This window comes from Cyprinus carpio, chromosome B21, assembly GCF_018340385.1.
Source record: "Cyprinus carpio isolate SPL01 chromosome B21, ASM1834038v1, whole genome shotgun sequence".
Classification (NCBI taxonomy): domain Eukaryota; kingdom Metazoa; phylum Chordata; class Actinopteri; order Cypriniformes; family Cyprinidae; genus Cyprinus; species Cyprinus carpio.
In genome coordinates this window covers 9815714-9832631 of record NC_056617.1, presented here as the reverse complement: position 1 = coordinate 9832631, position 16918 = coordinate 9815714, and the positions used below count along the sequence as shown (strand labels likewise).

The following is a 16918-nucleotide window of genomic DNA, read 5'->3' as shown; positions in this document are numbered from 1 at the left end:
CACAGAAACTCACGTTATAATGAAGCTAAGAAATGAATTTCATTCTTACATCGTACAAATTTCTGAGCTTTTCTGTTTATGATGAGAATTTGCACACGCACTGAACAAAACTGGCATTTCAGATGACTAATCTGGACGCCTTTGATTGGCCATTGCGTTCGTTCATCTCTTGCTACTTTGAAACCTTTTTTTAAACATGTTTTAAACGTATAGTGAAAAGCGCTATAAAATAAACGTGAAATGAATTGAACTGCAATGTCTCAGCTGCAGACTAGTTCTCCCATACAGAGGGGCAATCTCTCGAAGAACTGCTGATTCTGAACTTCTTCATCCAAAAGAATCGATTCTCAGAAATGAGTCGGACTTCCCAACACTAGACAGTTGATTAACCAAGCCCCTTTACTTCCGTACATCAATATAAATACAAACAGCACTTCAAGTATCACACTACTTCAGTTTTCACGCTCTAGTTTTCACAAAAGGATTGCTCTAGTTCTTGAGTCACAGGTGAGGAACATCTCATTATGCGCATGCGCATTAATGTCACGTCATCCAGATGCCGCCGTTGCCCTGACAACGTAATTTCCGAGACGGGAGCGGTTGAAAGCAAAAATGTCCGCAAAAGATGAAAGCAAAGTTGGGACGGAGAAATCTGAAGAGGTATGATAACGATTACAGAGAAAGCAAACTAGATAAGTAAAGTTTATAAACAGATATTTTGTTGACCTGAGAACAGACAGATGTGTGTCTGTTTTGATTGTATTTTTTGACAGTTGGAGTTTGAGTCGTGGCTCTCTCAAGCGAGCCAACGTAACTTTTTTGGCTTGAACTTTGTTCATCATTCTATAACTTATTTATTGTTTATTATTATTCTGAGACTCTCTTTGCATTATACCTTAAAACTTTTAAACATGATTTCAAAATCTACTTCCATACATTACTCATACACTTATCTCAACTCTTCCATTCTCATCTTTATACTCATGACTGACAAAATTTCCATAAAAGTGTAACCAGTTCCATATCGTCTGCACATTTATATAATTACTAGTTACTCTGTAGTCTCATCTCATTTGTATCGACAGGAAAGCGACTCCCAGTCCCATGTATCAATGATCATTGATATACCCCCATTATTTAAAAACATGTTATTCCCACTGATCTATAATATAGAACATATATATATAAATATATGGTATATAAATATAAATATATAGTCATATATAGATCAGTGGTTATTCCATGGTCTGCCTGAATACTGGATTCTGATTGGCTGGCAGGTGTGCCGTAAAACCCTTTAATAGTTCCAAGTCAGTTTAATCACCGTTCTATATTAATGCGCTGCTTTAATTGATGCACACACACACACACACACACACACACACACACACACACACACTCACGCACTCACACTCACTCACTTACTCACACAGCTTGTTGTCAACGCTTCCCCGCGAAATTTATTAAAAATTAAAATTAAATCAAATTTATGCATTTAGCAGACGCTTTTATCCAAAGCGACTTACAGTGCATTCAGGCTATCAATTTTTACCTATCATGTGTTCCCGGGAAATCGAACCCCCAACCTTGCGCTTCGTAACACAATGCTCTACCACTTGAGCTACAGGATGATGCGATTTCAAGTTTTCCTTTCTCTTTGGATTGTTACAAGCTGTTGGTGAATAGATAAGATCCCTAAAGTTGCAAAAACGAAAGTCCCAAACCCAAAGAGATATTCTTTATAAAAGTTAAGACTCTTCCACGCCCTCCTAAAATTCCGCATTTAAACACGCCCCCACATGTCTACTCACTGTGTGGGACGATTTACATAAGCCACCCAAATTTTCAGGCAAAGAAAGAAGTAAAAGGCATAAATTTGATTCTCGCTGTAGAATTGTGGCTGCTGCTGCCATGTTGTGAAGACACTGTGTGTTTCGTTGTGAAAGCGAAAATACTTTGTTTGGCCTTCCAAAAGAGGACACAGCAAGAAATCAGTGGTTAAGTTGTATTTACAACACTGTTCCAGAACAGTTCAACCCAAATATTCAGATGTGTGCAGCACATTTTATGGGAGAGTAGACTACAATACAATACTCACAGTCGTTTAACGTTACATATTTAAAGAATTTGCCACTGACGATTCAAACTCTACCACTGACCATTCAAAAGCAAGCTTTGATCACTGAACACAAACGCTTGTTCTCTGATCACAAATGCAGACATGGTTTTATGTTTACGTGGTGCGATGCAACTGAAAGCATGAAGAGACAGTATAAGTCATTATAATCCGTAATTATGTCCCCACTGGATGCAACAGATGCCTGTGGTTATAATGGGTTTTAATGCTTTTGTCTCCTCATGCTGGGGGACGGCATCACAGTATGGTAAGGGGCGTGACATTTCCGTCACACACTTGAGGTATTTGACCAATCACAACACACTGGATAGCTGGCCAATCAGAGCACACCTCGTTTTTAAGACCGATAAGCTTTGTAAAAATCGACGCATTTCAGAAAGGGTGGCATAGAGGAGAAACAATATTGTACATTGTTGAAAATGTGTTTTTTTTTAACCTTAAACACATTTTATTACTCCAAATACACAAAATAATGATCTTTTTAGCAACATCATAATATGACCCCTTTAATAAAATAGCCTAGATACTAAATCGCTAGATTATATTACTACTCAACAGCGAAGTGGTAAAATTGCTGTTTTTGAAATAATTGTTTGTACACACAGACGCAGGTAAAGCACACACAACTGTCATCTCTCTCTTTCGATCAATAATTAATTTAAATAAATGCTATAATTCATTCAAATTAATGTGATCTTACCGCACTATTTCATCTCTGTGTCTGATTTGATGCAGGCAGAATGCTATAACTAATGAACCGTAACTGATGATTTTTACCCTTCCGGTCAAATATTGTGCTGCAAAGAGCAATACTAGTTTTAACTTGTTTATAACTTGGCAAATGACCATGGAATAAGCGGGATAATCAACGACTTGCCGTGATTATCCCATACATATCTGATAGTTAAAGGGATACTCCACCTCAAAATGAAAATTTTGATCATTAATCACTTACCCCCATGTCATTCCAAACCCATAAAAGCTTCGTTCATCTTCAGAACACAATTTAATATATTTTGGATGAAACCAGGAGGCTTGTGACTGTCCCATAGACTGCCAAGTAAAATACACTGTCAAGGTCCAGAAAAGTATGAAATGCATCATCAGAATAGGCCATCTGCCATCAGTGATTCAACCGTAACGTTATGAAGCGACGAGAATAGTTTTTGTACGCGAATAAAACAAAAATAATGACTTTATTCAACAATTTGTCTCCTCTGTGTCAGTCCACGTCAGCGTAGTGCGATTTTGGACAATCTGAGCTGTACGCAGGCAGCATACGCTCTTCTGTGTCAGCTGCGCCACAAGGATGCGTTTTCTATGTATAGTTACGCTTTGATTTGAAAGAAAACAGCGCCTCAGTGCAGTGCGGCTGACACAGAAGATTCTTCAAAATGGCACTACGCTGATGTGGAGTGAGACACAGAGGAGACAAATTGTTGAATAAGGTTGTTATTTTTGTTTTATTCGCATACAAAAAGTATTGTCGTAGCTTCATAACATTACGTTTGATCCACTGATGGCATATGGACTATTCTAACGATGCTTTTATATTTTTCTGGACCTTGACAGTGTATTTTACTTGGTGGTCTATGGGACAGTCACAAGCTTCCCGGTTTTCATCCAAAATATATTAAATTGTGTTCCGAAGACGAACGAAACTTTTACGACATGCGGGTAAGTGATTAATGACAAAATTTTCATTTTGGGGTGGCATGTCCCTTTAAACCTGGAAGTTGGCATTTCAGATACTCTATAGCAGTGGAAGAGTCTTGGTTCTATGGGTTACATTACTGCTATTACTATTAATTATTACTATTACATTACAACACTATTTGCTTTTTTTTTAAAAAACAATGTTTTGCAGGACAAAGCAACTCAAACCAGTCCACCAAATTCTACCAAGTTCACCAACTTCAGTGCTACAGCCAGCCAGGTGAGAACATCTTTTAATTTGCTGGTGAATTATTTTGATCAAAATTTTGTGTTAGACCTGCAGCAGAACAGAACTATGTATTACGGTGAGTAGGGACACATACAATGTTAGCATGCCCTGCTCTTTCTGCAGTGGGAAATCTATGATTTTTACCAAGAGGAAATTAAGAGGCGGGACCAATCAAGTCATCAGTCCATAATGGAGGAAGAATTTGAAGATTCACAAATCAAGGTTGTGTTGTAACAAAGTGCATACACATTCATCAAGAAAATGACTTATCTTTTATAACAAATCCCCTCTTATGCTTATAGACTCATGATATAGCCCATCTGGCTGGGCTGACCAGGTATGTGGAGGGTAAGGTGTTTCACAGGGCATATGCAGACATTTTATATGGTAATTATAAGAAATGATTTATTTTCACTGCTACACCCACAATTTTAGATTACAGACAGATGGACAGTATTAAAAAGAGCATGTCTTTTTCTTATGTAAAATGTCTTTATATCCAAACCCCAGATTTCAAGCATTTTGAGGATGCATCTGATGAATTCAGAGGAGAGAAGGGCACTCTGCTCCCTTTGTGGAAATTCGAGTATGATAAAGCCAAAAGTCTGTCTGTGACTGCCCTCTGCTGGTGAGTTTCACACTGTATTAAAAAAAAAAATGCATTCATAAGTTAAATAAAAATCACTTATTTTTATTATATTTTTATTTCTAGGGATCAAAAACACAACGATCTGTTTGCCGTTGGTCTTGGTTCTCGTAAGTTTACTATTTACCAGCATATACAAGCAATCATTTGTAATTTAAATAGCTCTGAAATGTGCTTCATCTTTTCCTTTCAGATGAATTTACTCAGCAGGGGAGTGGCATGCTTGTCTTGTACACCCTGAGGAACCCCAATTACCCAGAATTCATCTTTAACACGGTCTCAGGAGTAATGTGTGTAGATATCCATGAGCATCTGTCCCACCTGGTGGCTGTTGGTTTGTATGACGGCTGTGTTGCAGTATATAACCTAAGGAAAAAGAGTGATGAGCCCTTTTGGAACAGCAGAGCCAACCCTGGCAGACATAAAGGCGCTGTGACACAGGTATGGATGAGGATGTGACAATGGAGTCAATGAAAAGAATTCTGGTAAACCTTCACTACCTAAAGTATGATATGACAGTGGACCTGTATGTTTAATACAATGTTCAGAACAGAACCATTCTACTCCTACTAGTTCTGTAATGTGGAGTAATTGCAGTACTGTCCACTGTGTCTGATATCGACATATTTACCGAAATGTGCAGTGCACAACCAGAGGATGCTCTGTATTGTGTTCTGATCCCACAATACAGTGCAAATATACTATATAATATACCATTGTTTTAAAATACTTACATAAATATACACTTCTGTGATGCTTGGTTGATCAGAAAGTCTTGGCTGTACTGTGTTTTATTGTCTTCGTTACAGGTGAAGTGGCAGAAAGATGATTTGGACAGTAATCACAACTTAATCTCTGTGTCTGCTGATGGACGACTGGTGTCTTGGACTCTGGTAAAGGTACAGAACGAATTATCTGAAGGTTGATTCTAAAGCAAGTCATTATTGTATGAGGTTGTCTGATGCCTGTCATTTGAATTTTAGCATGAACTAGTATTTACAGATATGATCAAGCTACCAGTCCCAGAGACAATTCCTGATAACCTTAAGGATGTCTTTTCCACAGGTATGAACCACCTTACCACACTGGTCAGTAATTACAAGTATGTAATAAAAGTATTTAATAATACTCCATTATTAGCAGCTTTCACTGCACAACCTATATGAACAAAATGATATTTTTAAAAACATGCGGTGATGATATGAGTGGGGGTTTCTCTCAGTATAAGGACAGGGGCCCTTCAGCTGTGGCTACTGTATATTCACAATCTAGAACAGGAAATGTGATCACATTCACAGTCACAAAAACTTTACCCATCCTTCCTGCACGTAATACAGATGTAAATATGATCTTGCTGCAGCTGGTATTTGCATTTAGCTTTGTATGACAGTTATAGTCATGGGTGATACTGAGGTTTTATGATAATTCAGATGACTTGTTAAATGTTTGAGTCTGAGGTCTCATAAGATGATCCTCAAAGGAGCTTCTTATCAGTTCCAAATATGTTCAGAGCTGCGTTTCCCAAAAGCATCATAAGCTTAAGTACTTTGTTGACCCATTGAAACCAATGGAGCTACAGTCAGTTTAGGCTTACAATGCTTTTGGGAAACGTAGCCCAGATCATTTGTGACCCTGTACTACAAAACCTTAACCCTGGAGCACCTGTCTCAAATAGCACGGGTATATTTGTAGCAATTGCCAAAAATACATGCTATGGGTCAAAATTATTGATTTTTCTTTTATGCCAAAAATCATTAGGATATAAAGTAAAGATCATGTTCCATGAAGATATTTAGTGAAGTTCCTACCATAAATATATCAAAACTTAATTTTTGATTAGTAATATGCATTCCTAAGGACTTTATTTTGACAGCTTTAAAGGCAATTTTCTCAATATTTAGATTTTTTTTTCACCCTCAGATTCTTCAAATAGTTGTATCTCAGCCAAATATTGTCCTATCCTAACAAACCAATCAATAAAAAAAGCTTATTTATTTGGCTTTCAGATGATACATGAATCTCAATTTCGAAAAAATTACCCTTATGACTGGTTTTGTGGTCCATGGTCACATTTTTTAAAATCACAGAACAGAAGGATAATGTCATACTGAATATATGTGCTAATGATAAAAAAAAATGGTAAAAAAAATAAATAAATTGCATGCATTAATTATTATAATACTTACTGAAGACATTTTATTTATGGGACTAGTTGGAACAATTCTGGACTTCCACAAACAAAAGGACAATTTTCTTGTTGGCACCGAGTATGGAAAGATTCACAAGGTCAGTCATTTACCCTCACAGCCAAGATGATCATTAACACCAAGGCCAATCATACAAATAATCAACTAAACTTGTTTTTTTTTTTTAAATCTATATATTTTACATTAACAAATACCCTGTAAACATTCTGGTCTCTGAAGATCTGTAGTCTTGAGTCATCTCATTGTTCTGTGTTAGAATCTGGGAGAAGGAGCTTGTGTTTGTGGTGGTTTCTCTCCGGCTGAGCAGCCACTGTTTATAATATCCTTGTCATCAAACAAGGAAGTATTCTTATTAGCTGCCTGTCTCTGCACAGCTAAATAAAGTAGTAAAATAACCACACACCGTTTGGGGAGACTAAATGAGGAAACATTGTAACTGCACACTCTCTTAAGTGTGATTTATAGAGATATATATAGAGATATATAGAGGTTATAATGTCTCTGCACTGCTACCACAGCAACACGGGGTGCCATCAGCTAATAACATTCCGTCTCTGTCTCTTCTTCTTTATTTATATTTTTCACTCTGCCAGCCAGGGGTAGACTAGCGTTCAAACTATTCATTTTGACAGACCAGACAGTTTTGTTTCTCATCTGTGTGCTTTTTACTTTGCTCTGTATGACTTTTTTTCTTCTAAATTACAAACATCACATGCAAAAACTACTTAGTCCTACAGACTTCAATATCCTTCCACTTCTACACACACACACACACACATTGCTGTTAATTCCACCTATCAAAACAAAAGGTTTTTTCCATTCACATGTATTACAGAAATAAGCATATATGCATCATGTTAAGGCAACATCCCTTAAAGTTTAACAGATGCTGCAGGATTAATACAAGAAAAATGGTGTCGATCTCTTTGCAAGGAATGTTTTAAATGTCACTATTACTTCTGCAAATGTTATTCATAACCACCAGTGGATATATAAGCAGTATAACAGGAGCAAGAGTGCTGTGTACAAAACAGCAGTTTTGTAACATTAATTTAACAATTAATGAGTTTGTGTTTCACAGGGCTCCAAGCTCTTTAATAGGTTCGTGGAGACATATGATGCCCACTTCATGACTGTCACTCGTGTGAAGTGGAATCCCTTTCATCCTGATGTCTTCATCTCTTGCAGCTGGGACTGGATGGTCAAAATTTGGGATCAAACTATGAAGTATGAGCTCTATTCCCTACAGCGCTATGTCTCCAGCCTGTTACAGTTTAAATAATTTAAATGTAAAATTAATGTTTTAACATTTACATTTATCTCAGTCAATATATTTATGTTTTTACAACTGATGCAATTATGTGCCAAGTCATATTTATATTGTTATGAACATACTTAGTGAAATTTGACAGCATGAGACTAGATTGTACTATAGGGTCATTTACCAAATCTCACCAAGAAGCCAGACATCTTCTCACTCTTTCTGGGTAGGCTAATCAAGCGCTGCACTGCCTGTGTAATTGAAATTTGTATGAAATTTTGCACCAATAGATCATCCCGTGTAGCGAGTATAACTGGCAGGCATCTGCCCTTTCGGCCTCTGACCTTTTGGCCCTGACATTTTTAAATTTTTTAAATTTTACATTTGAGTTTTTATTTAAATTTTGCCCATGGCATCAATTGTCATTTAAGCGTGTACCCGACAGATGCAATTAAGTTCTAATTCTGCGAGAGAGCACAAGCCCCTCCACCGTACAGTACCTCAAATAATATAAACAAATATTAAACTTTTGGTTATGTTGACTACGTGTGCCAAAGAAATATTAGGTGTTTATTTCAAGAATAGAAATGTACTTCATATTTGAACCAAACAACTAGCCTTTATTCTACTATGCCACACAGCGTGTTTTATTAAGGTGTCCAAATATCAAAATCTGTGTGGCAAAGCTGATGATTTCTGATGCATAATGTGACACTAAAGACTGAAGTATTGGCTGCTGAAAATTCGTCTTTGCCATCATAGGAATAAACTACATTTTAAAATATATTAAAATAGAAAAGAATAATTTCAAATTGCTTTTACTGTATTTTTCATCAAATAAATGCAGCCTTGGTGAATGTAACAAACTTCTTTCAAAAACATCAAAAAATCTTACGGACCCCAAACTTTTTTATAGCAGTGTACACTAATCTTCCCGTACTAAAAATGTGTGGTGCTGTAAAGTTGAAAACTGATCACTTTAATCTCGTGGTAAATGCTCCGAGAGTGGCAGGCAGCTCCCTGCACAGATGCAGGCAGTGATATACAGAGAATTGTCAAGTCTGGTATACATACAAACGCCAGCAGATAAATTCATCTGTCAACTCAAGAGTGTCAAACACTCTCCTTTAATTGGGATTATGTGGTACTACTGATTCTCTCTTATTCTTACGGATTGTGACAGCCTTGTTGATGCTTTTAAAGCATAGCCCAGACATGCCTCTGTTATTTTTCACAATCAAACATCAGTTACTCTGACAGGCCACATTTGAACAAAGGCTCTGGATCTTTCTCACTCTGCATGACCGCATTAGATGAATTCAGAATGGGAACACTATAGTTTCTGTTAGAGCTTCATTTGGACTGAATAGTAGTTTATAAAAGTACAAATACATGTCTCTCACAGGTCTCCCATGTTCACCTTTGAATTGGAAATTGGAGCTGCAGTGACAGATGTGGCCTGGGCTCCATATTCCTCCACTGTCTTTGCTGCTGTCACCACTGAAGGAAAGGTAAACAGCGCAACTGACTCATACACAATAGTAAAATCCACAATTTCTGCATTCTAAGATTAAGACAAATTCTATTTTGATAATAAAAACAATCAGAAAGAATTATCCATAAATTCATTTTCCAAACCACTTATCCTAGTAATAATGTCTGAGAAATTTACTAATGAGTATCTAAGCCTGTATCCTATGTCCCCCATCTCCTGTCTCTGGCTTCTGCAAGAGCAGAGACTATTCTTAGATGGGCAGCATGATACATGAATGACAATGAGGATGATGGGTTTACTATTAAATTTTAAATGTATTATCTTATGCTTGATGATTGCAAGAGAATACGTCATAGAGGTGCTAATTACACTGAAACTATCAAACCATAAACTCACAACATTAATACAAAGACTAAAACTGCCTGCTCCTCCTCCTCCATTTCTCTCTCAGGTCCATGTGTTCGACCTCAGCATTAACAAATATGAGGCTCTCTGCCAGCAAAAAGTGGTGTCCAAGAAGACCAAGCTCTTCAACATTGAATTCAACCCTGTCCATCCCATCATCATCGTGGGCGATGGCCACGGCCATGTCACCAGCCTCAAGCTCTCTCCCAACCTCCGCAAGAAACCTAAGGTAGGAGATAAAAAAATCAAATCACATTCTTAATTGATCAGAGCTATGCTACATGTGATGAATTCCTTAAAATGTTGCCTAATGATTGACAGGAACAGGACAGTGTTTAATTAGAGCAACAGCATTAAAGCAACATCTCTGGCGGGAAGTTCATCTGGTCTGGTTTAGTTCATTACAATCATGGCATGGTCAGTAACCATAGTGATCTTTGATTATTCTCCCCCAAAGAACCAATGTGTCACTGTAATCATATCAGACAAATGTCATGCGAGATTGAAGCAAGTCTCTGGTGGCGGTGTTAGCAGTTTTGTTCCACCACAGCACACACAGAGGAAATAACGTCACGCTAACACCTCTCTCATTACTTCGCCGGTCGAGATGGAAACGTTTATATGGGAGCTTCACACTGAGAAGTGTTTGTGATTGTTTGTGGCACCCCTGGGTCAGTCCTCTACCAGCAACTAATTCACTTCGTCATCCTCATTTCTCTCTTTGGCTCCACAGGACAAGAAGGGTCAGGAATTGCCAATGAGTCCAGAGGTGGAAAAAGCAAAGATGGAGCAACTGTTGAGCTTACTGAGATAGCCTGGGAACAACCAGCAGAACCAAGGCACAGCAAAATCTAACTATCTATTGCCTAGAAATGTGAGAGTAGCCAAAAATAGTTTTACAACACACCTGTAATGTATGCCATAGCTTTGTTAAAAAAAAACCTCTAGATTTGTATGGATATTTCACTGTATTTATTAAACATTCATAATCACAAATCTACAGTTTAAGCCAAAAAAAAGCAACAACAATAAAACATTAAAATCCCTCTTTCAGACACAGTTCTTTTCTTGCACTACACCTTTTATTTTTTTTTACCTGCTAATTAGCATAGTACTGATTGCTAGCTGTTAAGGTGCAAGTATTGGGTTTCACTGACATGGTCAGGAACTACTGAATGACTCTAAAGAGGCGACTGAGAGTCTCTTTACCTAAAACACTCAGTATAATAGAACTTAGGAACAGTCCCAGCATCCCACGCTGAGCAAACTCACTCCTTGTCCTCAAGGGTTTCTTTTGCAGGCCTCTATAAACAGCAAAGAAACTTCTGAAATTATGTTTTCAAAATAATATTAATTCATGACAAACCATGTCACTCAGTATACAATTGATTCCTGCAGGCGGTACAAAATATAAACAGCATTCCGTCTCCAATTTTTCTCTCACGCCGTCATCAAGCACCTCTGCTCATTCCTTTGATGTGCGTTGTCTACAGACGCTCCCTGGCTGGAGAGAAGTATCAAAACCAATGTGTGCAGAGCTACCAGAACATTATACACTAATGGCCACCACTGCGGCGGAGGACAGTCCTGTAGTGGAGATGGAGTCTTCACGGTCACATAGCTGCATCACTGACACAGAGACGGCCTTCCTCCCACCGCTCTGATCTGTGACCTGTGCAGCTCAGCGCTTCAAAGCCCTGCTTGTTGAAGTCACCATCACTCTGCTGTCATTATTTGTCACCCAGGGGTCCTCCTGATCGTCTGATCCTGTGTGAACACGTGCGTCTTACTTTTCACATCTCTTATATTCACAGATCAAGGACACACTGTGTTCTGGTGTTGGAGAAAGACTTTGAAACTGGTCTGATGATGGATCAAGAGCAAAGCCTGAGGATTTTTTTGGTTTGGTGGACTTTGTGTTTTTATTGGGTTGAATTCGTTCTGAGAGGTAGATGGCAGTGGAATGCGGGGTGTGATCTTGAATGCCATCGCTATCATTCATCTTAGACCGTCTTTCCTATTTGACAGAACGAGGACATTTATCGTAAGACTGTATTTCAAAACATCTGTAGCATGCAACTGCATTGCACACTGATGTTGTCAGGTTTTTGATTTTGCCAATTTGTTTGATTTCTCAGGTAAAACAACAAATAACATACAAGAGAATGTGTTGGGCCTGTAAATGAGGAACTCCTCTTCCACAAGAATGTTTACACTCAAACAGTTACATGAATATTTCATTCTCTTCACTTTATACACATTGGAAAACCAAATATTATATGAGAATGATATGATGCTAAAGTTACGGTCCCGTTGTCATTCTAAACACTTTTTTTTTTTTTGTGAAGCAGAAAAGGGATGTTATGTTTGGTCAAGTCTTAATATGCAAAAACAAACTTTCAGTAGAGGGGAAAAAGTTTAGCTTAAACAACTGGAGGTATTGATACCACTTTCTGATAAATTCTTCATAGCAATAAATCTCACGGGCCTCCAAATACTGAAGTCGGTTCAGGTCTACTGCCATTGGATACAACACCTCAGCAATCTGAAACAGCATTAGCATTAGGGTGCGGTCACATTAACTGTTGTTTCACAGGCAAAATCCAGTCATTTCAATTCGAATCCACGTGATCAGAAAGCAGTAGAAAGTATAATGCAAAAGAAAAGGGATTACTCAACTGTGTTCTTCAGCATTGATTACAGTTAGTAGATCAAATATAACATTAATTTAATAAACTCAAATCAACTGCCAAACTTTTGGCCTGCAGTATCAATGCCAGAAACTCAACAGTTGCCAATCACATTGTATGTGTTTCAAAGCTCGCACATCTGTTTTGCGTGTCTGTGTGGATTGAACAGAGATTTTACATAATCTCAGTAAACAGTCTGCTGTATCAGAAAAGTAATACTACCAATCACACTGTGGTGTGTGTGTGCCAGGTCTCCAGCTGGTTTGCATGCTGCACTACATTAGCAGACTCAGTCACAGCCAGTCAACCAACTGCCACATCAGTACCAACCCAACCAAAAAAAAAAAAAAAAAAAAAAAAAAACCCACACAGATATCAAATGCATGACCTAATGTGTATATTTATACCTAACCATGACCTTAACCAGCTGAAGCCTCGGATGTCCACAAACTCCTCATGGATCAACTCGTATCCTCAGGTTATCTGTGTGTTTATATCCTCTGAACTTTCTGCAGAAGACTAAGCAACAAGACATCACAATCCACCACATGACTCCAGAATTCAAAACTCCCTGCACATCTGAATCATGCCACATTCTGTAGGATGCTCTCTTGCCTGGTGAGAGTGTATCCTTGCAGAAGCCCTGAACTGGAACAGGAGTCAGAAAGTGTGAGAACATCTCCAGGCTCTCTAGGAGTGGTGCAACAGAATAGTGCGTTCCCTTTCTTGCTCTCTCTATCTCTCTTTCACACACACACACACACACAATAATATAGAATTGTGCATGTTTCTCAACACGCTCTGTCTTGCTCTCATACAGTAGTTTCTCTCTGGATACCTACACTTGCACACACAGAGAGCAGTGAAGTGTAGAGCCACTCATACAAAGTATAAAGGGCATAAGATGGCATGTATATTCTTAAGAGCCTGGACTTTGATCAAGATCATCTTGATAGCACACTGCACTACAACCACATCCTCTGTCTGCATGCATCACCTGCCATTTCCTCACATGACACAAACACAACCTCCATTGGCTCATTTGGCCAATTGTGTTGGTTCATTATAACTGGATTGGTGGATGAAGATATAGATATGGCATCCTCACCCTTACCAATCCCCAACAGAACAAGTTCACACCTCTACCGCAACAACAGAAGATGAAGAGGTACAGCTATTTTATGAAGACCTTGAAGAGGCAATGAACATGCGGTGCACCTACCTCGTGGTGATCTCAATGCAAAAGTTGGACACTGCAAGGTTAATGACAAATTCATTCATGACAGCTGTATGAGACATGTGAAGACCAACATAACATGGATCCACTAACTCTTACGTATGCTTAATGTTTATGATTCTTTTTGGCACCTGGATGTACTGCGCTGGCGGAAGTGTTAAGCTGTGGTGATGTTTCCTTGGGACACTTTAAGCCCCATTATCCCAATAGCACAATCCCTGACAGCTGTCAGGTACCTAATCATTGTTGTGGACAAATGGGAACTGTGTTCCTTACCGGTGACGGCCATTACCAGCAGGATAATGCACCATGCCACACCAGATAATGCACATTTCATCTGTTTGTGCTCACACACCTGTGCTTGTGTAAATGCAGCATATTATTAAATCACTATACGCAAGACTAACATCTTAGAGCTTATTGTAAGCATAAAGGCAAAGTAAACTTGCCTAAATGGTTATGTCAGAACATTTGACAAGGCAACTGCTACTGAAGTCTTAATTTGAGTTCCATTGTGGATGTATTGACCAGCATGTTGTCTTCAACGCTGCAATGAAAGACCTCCTGTGTCAAGACAGTGCTTTGCTCCAAGGACCACTTGGATCATCAGGCCACATGCCAGTGATTCATTTAGTTGTGGCCGGTTGTCATTGAGGAATCTGTGCCAACTCTTGCAGGGACTTGAATACTCCAGAATGAGGATGTAATCATCTTCCTCATCAACCCATTCCAGCATATACACTAGGGCAGTGGTCTCCAACCCTGCTCCTGGAGAGTTACCTTCCTACAGATTTCAGCTCCAACCCCAATCAAACACACCTGAACCAGCTAATCAAGGTGTTCAGGGCTACTTGATAATTACAGACCTGTGTGTTGGAGCAGGGCTGGAACTGAAGTCTGCAGGACAGTAGCTCTCCGGCGGCAGGGTTGGAGATCCCTGCACTAGGGACTTAGCGGAGGCCATTTGATCACGAGATTTATAGCCACTTCAGAATAAAGGTGCATCTAAAACTGGAATGTCGTGAAGAGTTCATTTCAGTGATTCAACAAGCTGTGAAATGTTTTTTTTTTGGTCCCATGAAGTATTCTAATTTGAGATTGCTAAATGGGAGCCAAAAATCACCACAGTTAAAAGAACCAAAGACTTAAACTACTTCAGTTTATATGCATTGAATTTTTTAAATACACGAGTTTCACAGTTTCAGTTGAATTACTGAAATTAACTTTTCCATGACATTCTAATTTATTGAGATGCACCTGTATACTGGCTAAACATCCAGACTAGAAAGTTCAATAAAAGGTTCATTATCGGTACAGTATGTTTAATTTCTCAAACTTGTACTTGGATAAATTAGATTTAGATATTCATAAAGTTTTACAAACTTACAATTTCAAAAAGGAAGTCCACTGACCTCTTCAGGATAAATTTGATGGCAAACTGCAAAAGGAAGAAAATAAGAGATGTTAAAAAGCATGGGTAAATTATTAAATAAAGACTGAATATTCTTATGACACTTTTTTTTTCCAATTTCAACCACTTTAAACATGTTAAATAAAGCACTGGTCTATACATTATGTATGGAGAACATAGCAAGAGTGATTGTACCTTCTGGCAATACAAATAGTTGTCACAATTAGCTTGGGGAGCAAGGAACGAGGAAACAAGGAGTTCTTCAAAACCACAGTCTTTAATAATTCAATCACATAGGAAACACATGGATAGACCTTTAGAACTGACAAACACTGATTGAAATGACTAGAGCTTTTAAACACAGGATAATTGGGGAAGAACTAGACACAACTGGAATCAAATTAACACAATCAACGAGAGACAAAAACTGGGTCACAGGGAGCAAAAACACACACAGACAGGTCTATAACCCTGACAGAAGTGGGTGTGAATTGGCAGACAGAATAAACACATACCATTATGTAATGTATATGTAAAAGAAAATGGCAAGATAATCAATCAAGTTCGTTATAATCATAATTCTTTAAAAAGGGAATCTAGAAAAAAACATACTACTTAGATCAAATACTAGATTTATCATTTAGACCTGGAGTAATGAGGTATTAGGAGATATTAGACAGCAAATTTACAAACAAACAGACTTAACTCGGCGTGTAAAAAAAAAAAAAATCTGCACAGGAACAAGAAGTGGATTTACGAGTAGCTGGAGGGATGTAAAGAACTGGATCACCAATAGTTTTCTTCGACTGAAAGCACTTCAGGAGGACCGAGGATGGCAATGTTCAGCTGGATCCTGCAGAGCTGCTGTCTCGAGGACCGATGGATCCGGTTGGATCCTGCAGAGCCATTAGCTCAAGAACAGATAGATCTGGCTGAGGATCTGTGCCAGGCTGTGGTGAAACAGGGCCCACTTTGTTGTGCTTTGGGAGAAACAAAAAAATTGTAAGAGATGAAGACACAGAAAAGTTCAGAAGTCAAGGCCACACCTAATATATATAAACTGTATATAATCATGACTCCAAAACTAGCAAAGAGATGAAGGGATTAGGTAATCTAAAAAAATAAATGCTACTTCAAGTAATAAATTAATCATTTAGATCTGAAATGAGGTCTTAGACATATGGTGCATGTATAAAAACATAGACTTAACTAAGTGTGAAACAACCAGTTGAAACAAACCCAGTTGAGGATCAGCTGGATCCTGCAGAGCTGCTGTCTTGAGGACAGATGGACCCGGTTCAAGATCAGCTGGATCCTGTGCTGTTGATTGAAACATGAAGGAATCCAGTTGAGGATCAGCTGGATCCTGCAGAACAGATGGATCCGGCAGAGGATCAGTTGAATCTGTGTCAGGCTGTGGTGAAACAAAGCCCACTTTGTTGAGCTTTTTGTTTTGTATTGTTGCATTTTTTTACAACCTGCCA

The 16918-nt window shown here is 38.4% G+C and overlaps 1 protein-coding gene and 1 long non-coding RNA gene across 3 annotated transcripts; one reads left to right on the top strand and one right to left on the bottom strand.

Annotated features, from left to right (window-relative positions):
- The first annotated feature begins 563 nt into the window (after positions 1-563).
- On the top strand, positions 564-10956 carry LOC109078973 (dynein axonemal intermediate chain 1-like). Its single transcript, XM_042748231.1, has 14 exons — positions 564-660; positions 4005-4073; positions 4206-4304; positions 4385-4469; positions 4593-4710; positions 4795-4838; positions 4922-5169; positions 5538-5627; positions 5712-5793; positions 6941-7014; positions 8017-8162; positions 9602-9707; positions 10143-10325; positions 10830-10956. The coding sequence occupies exons 1-14, from the start codon at positions 613-615 to the stop codon at positions 10908-10910; spliced, it is 1473 nt and encodes a 490-aa protein (XP_042604165.1). The 5' UTR covers positions 564-612; the 3' UTR covers positions 10911-10956.
- Positions 9751-15771, bottom strand: LOC122141288. Of its 2 annotated transcripts, none has more exons than XR_006157666.1 (3): positions 15630-15771; positions 15411-15461; positions 9751-10320 (listed from the first exon to the last, which is right to left on the bottom strand). It is a non-coding gene; the product is annotated as an uncharacterized LOC122141288 (long non-coding RNA). The 2 variants fall into 2 exon arrangements; XR_006157665.1 differs by lacking the exon at positions 9751-10320 and adding an exon at positions 11120-12113.
- Between the last annotated feature and the right edge of the window lie 1147 nt (positions 15772-16918).